General features: G+C 36.7%; 1 protein-coding gene across 1 annotated transcript in view; it reads right to left on the bottom strand.

Annotated features, from left to right (window-relative positions):
- The window catches only part of CTNNA3 (catenin alpha 3), a gene marked incomplete at its 3' end in the record, with an annotated part of 1,944,816 nt that extends 1,938,292 nt beyond the window's left edge, over window positions 1–6,524 (bottom strand). Inside the window, exon 1 of the mRNA XM_007940725.2 lies at window positions 6,426–6,524. Coding sequence (XP_007938916.2) covers window positions 6,426–6,524 — 99 coding nt within the window. The remainder of the gene's footprint in view (window positions 1–6,425) is intronic.
- Between the last annotated feature and the right edge of the window lie 963 nt (window positions 6,525–7,487).

Here is a 7,487-nt window from a genome sequence, read left to right as displayed (position 1 = left end):
GTTTATAGAAAACTCCAATGCCTCAACACCAAAGGAATTAAAAATCCAATTGAAAAATGGGCAGAAGACATGAATAGACATTTCACCAAGGAAGATATTCAGGTGGCCAGCTAATACATGAAGAGATGCTCACAATCATTGGCCATCAGAGAGATGTAAATCAAAACAATGAGATACCGTCTCACCCCAGCACTGATGGCAAGGTTCAATGAGACAGAAAATAACAAATTCTGGTGGGGATGTAGAGAGACTACGACTCTCATGCACTGCTGGTGGGACTGTGAAGTGATACAACCACTGTGGAAGACAGTATGGTGATTCCTTAAAAAGTTGGAATTGGAGATACCATTTGACCCAGCAATCCCATTACTAGGTATATATCCTAGACAGGTGAGAGCCAGGACAGGAACAGATGTATGCACACTCATGTTCATCACAGCACTATTTACAATAGCAAAAAGATGGAAACAACCTACATGCCCATCAGTGAAAGAGTAGATGACCAAACTATGGTACATACTCATAATGGAATGCTATGCAGCACTAAAGAATAATGTAGAGTCTGCAAAACATCTCATAATATGGATGAACTTAGAGGACATTATGCTGAGTGAAAGAAGTCAGTCACAGAAGGACAAATACAGTTCATTGTTGTGGAGGGTCAAGGAAAGGTTTATATATGAAGGGAAATTTTCTTTGTTGGTTCCCAGGGCTGAGAGGGAAGAGGAGGGAATACTGAAAAAAAAATGCATAGACCCATGTCACTTTAGTTTTATGTATTTCACTGTATGTAAATTACATTTCAATAAAATGCATTTTTTAAAAAAAAAGAAGAAGAAAGAAAGAAAGAAAAAGAAACTCCTAAAAAAGAGGCCACAGGAAAGAATAGTTAATGAGACTATTTACTAATATCCTCATTCTCCTTCTTGGCCCAGGGCAGGACCACACATCCAGCATTCACAGTGACCACATCACTTACTTTGGCAAAAGAAGTATGAGTGGAATTGACATTTGTCACTTCCAGATAGACACAGTAGGAGCCCTTACAAGACATGTCAAAATCTGTTTCTCTTGTTGTGATGATCATGGAAGTATATGTTTAGATGGAACCCACATTAGCCTGGGTTACTGAGTGGCTGTACTAAGTAGAGACTCCCTGCCATCACAGTGGACATGTAGCTGGAACAGGAAATGAAGTTTTGTTAAGTATCTGAGATTTGGGGGTTGTTTTCTTATTACAACATACCCTAGTTTATACTAACTGGTATGGTGGTTGGCAGATAGTCTTAGCCTTAGCCCAAAAAGCATCATATATTACATAAGACCCATACCTAGGGGGATTTCCAGAAATAGGTGAGAGACATTATGGAGGTAGAAATGAGAAAAGAGACAAGAGGTCCTACAAGAGTTAGGCATGAGAACCTTATCTTCACTACTGTTGATCCAACTCCACGTTTACCACTTGAGAACATTTCTGATATATTTATATGCAAAAATCCATTTGAACCTTCATCCAAAACCAACTTTATAGGGGATAACACATTATAAGAAATCTGTTGGGTTTTTTTAAGATGTCTTGAGTAAGTAAATTCTCTTAGTTCACATCTAACATGAATCTGGCATATAGCAAATTATACTCTGTGGCAAATAAGACTATGGATAGTCCCATTATGTAAGACTATAGCATGAGCTAGTAGTTTATATTCTTCAGAGTATACACAACCTAGAGATGTGAAATCTCTTAAGCATAACTCTGCATAAAGACTTTCTGCCCTGCATTGCCAAACATGGATCTTGAAAGTGATAAAGTACAGATGTCTACAGCTACAATCATAAAAATGTAATTGCTGAGAAAAAAAAAATTATTTCTGATCCATTGGAGGGATTTATTACAGAGGGATGCAACTGTGGAACTTATCAAACAGAGAAAATAAAAGCAAATGATTGAAATATATCCCAGGCTGAACATCACTGCAAGATGATCTAGTGATTTACCTGTGCCTAAGAGAGGAAAAAAAAAGATTAGAGATAAATTAGGGTTTATAGGGAAGACCTTGATAACTATAAAAAGAGCAGAATAAATATTTATGAATAAATGAATTTATGCTGACATAGTAGTATCTATGACCAATTACTCCAAAAATTAAAATGTAATTTTGACTTTGAGTTATATACAGATGTGGTAAATAATTTCTGTGAAACCTTGAATACAAAGGAATGTAACAAGATAAATAATGAGTGAGAATTTTTTAACAGAGCTACTAAATTAATAACATTATATGACAACAGTATGAACTTAAGGATAATGAACTTCTTTTGGATTATTTTCAGTGTAATTGAAAACTATATTGTATACTTAAAATAAACCATGTAGCTATTTCAAACTAAACACTGTTGAAAAAAATTAAAACAATATGATGAGACATTTAGCATGACATTATAGAAAAATTACCTTTAATATAATTTAACAACATCTCTTACTTGTACTGATAGGTGGCAGATCCAAATACAAATACAAGAAAGTTGAACATCAAATCTAAAAAGGTCAATTATTTAAAATTAATAACTCAGACTTTGACACACAGTGGTTTACAAAAAGGAGAATTCCACTACTATGAAAATCAATGTGTATCCAAATATTTTTGTTGTACTAGAATTTTGCTTTATGAGATGATTCTGCACATAGTACTCTATACATCATTAATAGTTTTAATTGAATTTGACTTGAATGCTGATTGTTAAATCCCAGAATTTTTTTTTTTAGTAGCTGAATATTAGTGAAATATCAAACAGTTTTAAAAAGAAAAGCAATAAGCATGTTTAAGATCACTGACATCAATCTTAGGGAAGATAAAATTAGCAATTACACCAGATACCACATCAAAAGCCCTCTGAAATTAGCATAATTACACTAAATAAGAGTTAAATTTCTTTCCAATCAAAGAAAATTGCTTCAGGTCATTTACTCTTTTAAGTTTTTAGGTAGGCTTAGTAAATGTTTATATATGGTTATAACAGTTCTAGAGCATGTCACAAAACACACACCCTGAGAATAGTATACTATTTAATGTGAATTAACCCAGAATAATTTCTACTAACTGCTATAGTATTATATTTGACTAAAGCAAACCCCATCTTCCTTAACTGGTGATTTTGATTTAGCAGTCTGATGTCTTGACTGCTGCTTCCACTGGTATTGATTGTGGAACTAAGTAATATAAAATCTTTAACAACTTCAATCTTTCCTCCGTTTTTGTGATGCTGTTTATTGGCCCAGTTGTGAGGATTTTCATTTCCATTATGTTGAGATGTAATCCATGCCGTAGATTGAAGTCTTTAATCTTCATCAGTAAATGCTTCAAGTCATCTTCACTTTCAGCAAGTAACGTTGTGTCATCTGCGAATATCAGTGTTAATTAGTCTTCCTCCAATCCTGATGCCACGTTCTTCTCCATGTAGTCCAGCTACTCAGATTATTTGTTCAGCAAATGGAATAAGTATGGCAAAAGGATACAACGCTGATTCACTCTTTCTGATTCTAAACCATGCAGTATCTCCTTGTTCTGTTCAAATGACAGCCTCCTGGTCTATGTATGGGTTCCTGATGACCACAATCAAGGGTTCTGGAATTCCCATTCTTCTCAATGTTATCCATAATTTGTTATGATCCACACAATTGAATGTTTTTGCATAGTCAATACACAAGTAAACATATTTCTGGTATTCTTTGCTTTCAGCCAAGATCCATCTGACATCAGCAATGATATCACTCATTCCACATCCTCTTCTGAACCCAGCTTGCATTTCTGGAAGTTCTCTATCAATATACTGCCACAACCATTTTGAATTATCTTCAGTAAGCTTTTACTTGCATGTGATATTAATGATATTGTCCGATAATTCCCACAGTCTGTGGGATCATCTTTCTTTGGAATGCATACAAATATGTATCTCTTCCAGTCAGTTTGCCAGGTAGCTGTCTTCAAAATTTCTTGGCATAGAGAAGTAAGTGCATCCAGCACACCATCTGTTTATTGAAACATCTCAATGGGTATTCTGTCAATTCCCAGAGCCCTATTTTTTGCCAATTCCTTCAGTGCAGCTCTGACTTCTTCCTTAAATATCATTGGTTCTTGATCATATGCCATCTCCTGAAATGGATGAACATCTACCAATTCTTTTTGGTATAGTGACTCTGTGTATTATTTTCATCTTCTTTTGATGTTTCCCGCACCATTCAATATTTTGCCCATAGAATCTTTCAATATTGCAACTCGAGGCTTGAATTTTTTTCTTCAGTTCTTTGAGCTTGAGAAATGCCAAGCTTGTTATTCCCTTTTAGTTTTCTAACTCCAGGTCTTTGCACATTTCATTATAATAATTGACTTCGTCTTCTTGAGCCACTCTTTGAAATCTTCCATTCAACTCTTTTATATTGTCATTTCTTCCATATGCTTTAGCTACTCTCTGTTCAAGGTCAAGTTTCAGAGTCTCTTCTGACATCCATTTTGGTCTTTTCTTCCTTTCCTGTCTTTTTAGTGACCTTTTGCTTTCTTCATGGATGATGTTCTTGATGTCATCCCACAATTCCTCTGGTTTTCGGTCATTGGTGTTCAATGCATCAAATCTATTCTTCAGATGGTCTCTAAATTCAGGTGGGATATAATGAAGGTCATATTTTAACTCTCATGGACTTCTTTTATTGTCTTCACCTTCAACTTGAACTTGCATATGAGCAATTGATGGTCTATTCCACAGTCAGCTCCTGGCCTTGTTTTGGCTGAAGATACTGAACTTCTCCATCACCTCTTTCTACAGATATAGTCTATCTGATTCCTGTGTACTCCATCTGGCAAAGTCCACATATATAGCCATCATTTGTATTGCTGAAAAAAGGTATTTGCAATGAATAAGTCACTGGTCTTGCAAAATTCTATCATGCAATCTCCAGTGTTATTTCCATCACCAAGGCCATATTTTCCAACTACCAGTGATTCTTCTTTGTTTCCAACTTTTGCATTCCAATCATCAATGATAATCAACACATCCTGATTGCATATTTTGTCAATTTCAGACTGCAGAAGTTGATAAAAATCTTCATTTTCCTCATCTTTGGCTTTGGTGGTTGGTGCGTAAATTTGAATAACAGTAGTATTAACTGGTCGTCCGTGTAGGTGTATGGATATTATCCTATCACTGACAGCACTGTACTTCAGCATGGATCTTGAAACATTCTTTGTAGCAATGAATGCCATGTCATTCCTCTTCAATTTGTCATTCCTAGCATAGTAGATCATATGGTTGCCTGATTCAAGATGGCCAAAACTACTCTATTTCAGCTCACTAATGCCTAGGATATCAATATTTATGTGTTCCATTTCATTTTTGACAACTTCCAATTTTCCTAGATTCATACTTCATACATTCCATATCCCAATTATTAATGGAAGTTTGCAGCTGTTTCTTCCCATTTTGAGTTGTGCCACATCAGCAAACAGAGGTCCCAAAAGTTTTACTCCATCCACATCATTAAGGTTGGCTCTCTACTCGGAGGAGGTAGCTTTTACCCAGCCGTATTTTGAGTGCCTTCTGACTTGAAGGGCTCATCTTCTGGTGCTATATTAGACAATGTTTCCAGGCTATTCATAAAGTTTTCCAGTAATACATCAGACAGTGTTTCACTGCTATTCATAAGGTCTTCACTGGACAAATCTTTGAGAAGTGGATGGCCCCTTCCTTCTTCCAAGTCTGTCTTAGTCTGCAAGCTCCGCTGAAACCTGTCCACCATGGGTGACCCTGCTGGTACTTGAAATACCAGTGGCATAGCCTCCAGCCTCACAGCAACACACAAGCCACCACAGTAGGACAAACTGACAGACAAGTGGTGGATAATCACATATATATAATAACATTTATTGTATACAATATACATTATAATACACAGAGAAATGTATATCATATTTTATAATTATATATATACTATTACTACTTTTCCTGTTATGAGAGAATCTGGGGTAAAACTTTCAAAGATTTATTGTTAGTATTATTAACATAGTGCCTAAGGCATTTGACTGGTAACCAGAAGGCTGGCAGTTCAAACCCACCAGCCACTCCTCAGAAGGAAGGTTGGGCAATCTACTTCCGTAGTGATATCGCCTCAGAAACCCAGGGAGGGGTTGCTATGAATTGGGTCCGACTTGATGCCACATAACAACAACAACAATTATTATTTTGTATATATATATAATAATTATTACTATTACTACTACTACTAAATATATACTTTTATATTTAAATATTTTAAGTAAAATAGGACAATTCTGGTTGACATATTCATGTCTAGAAATCAAATCTTTCCTTTGTCCATTATCTATTTTTCTCACTTTTTAAAATTCTCTTTCAGTTACTGCCTGCTGCAATTTTACCTGGATAATGAGAGGTTCCAGTAGCTTCTCAACAGTGAATGTTTGGACCTGCAGATCCTGAGGATCGATACTCAGTGTGATTGGTGTTTCAGCTGACATACTGCCTGTGTACAAAACGAAAACACACTTATGAATAAAGAACAATGCTTTCTAAGATAGACAAGGAGTAAGTGAGATTTGTATTTGGCACCTTCTCCTACTATCAGGGACAGCCTCAAAGGACCATGGTGCCAACCCCACCGTCAAAGAAATGACGGATTCCCCAATTGTTCTCTGAGAGCATGCTCTCTGGACCCAGGACTTCCAACAAACTAATCTATGCTAAAATGAGATCATGGAAGTCAGAGGCCCTGCATGCCTTAAGATGCACCTCACCAACTCAGCCATTTGTTTTCACTTAAGACCCCTGATCAAACGAAAACCCAACTGGAATGGGTTACTGATTGAGTCACAAGCATATTGTCATTGTTATTGTTAGGTGCCATTGAATCAGTTCTGACTCATAGTGACCTCATGTACAGCAAAATGAAACATTACCTACTCCTGCACCATGCTCACAATCCTTGCTATTATACATAGCCCTTTGGTGCAGCCACTGTGTGAATCCATCTCATTGAGGGTCATCTTTTTTTTTCATTAATCCTCTACCAAGTATGATGTCCTTCCCCAGGGAGTGGTCCCTCCTGATACCATGACCAAAGCACATGAGACAAAGTCTCACCATCCTCACTTCTAAGGAGCATTCTGGCTGTATTTCTTCCAAGGCAGATTTGCTCATTCTCCTGAGAGTCCATGGTATATTCAACATTCTTCACCAACACCATAATTCAAATGCTTCAATTCTTCAGTCTTCCTTATTCATTGTCCAGCTTTTGCATGCAGAAGTGGTGCTTAAAAATACCATGGCATGGGAGGCGGGGCAAGATGGCGGACTAGGCAGAAGGATTGCACAGACCCTCTTCAACAAAGAAAAGGGAAACCAATTAATACAGACACAGAAGATAATCCTGGACCCCTGAGCCTTGAAGGAAAGGATGCAGATTTGGACTAAACCCCAACTAG

Source organism: Orycteropus afer, unplaced genomic scaffold (assembly GCF_000298275.1).
Source record: "Orycteropus afer afer isolate SDZICR_OR568_19922 unplaced genomic scaffold, OryAfe1.0 scaffold00070, whole genome shotgun sequence".
Classification (NCBI taxonomy): domain Eukaryota; kingdom Metazoa; phylum Chordata; class Mammalia; order Tubulidentata; family Orycteropodidae; genus Orycteropus; species Orycteropus afer.
The sequence above is the reverse complement of the archived record's forward strand: the minus strand, read 5'-3'. Positions and strand labels throughout refer to the sequence as shown.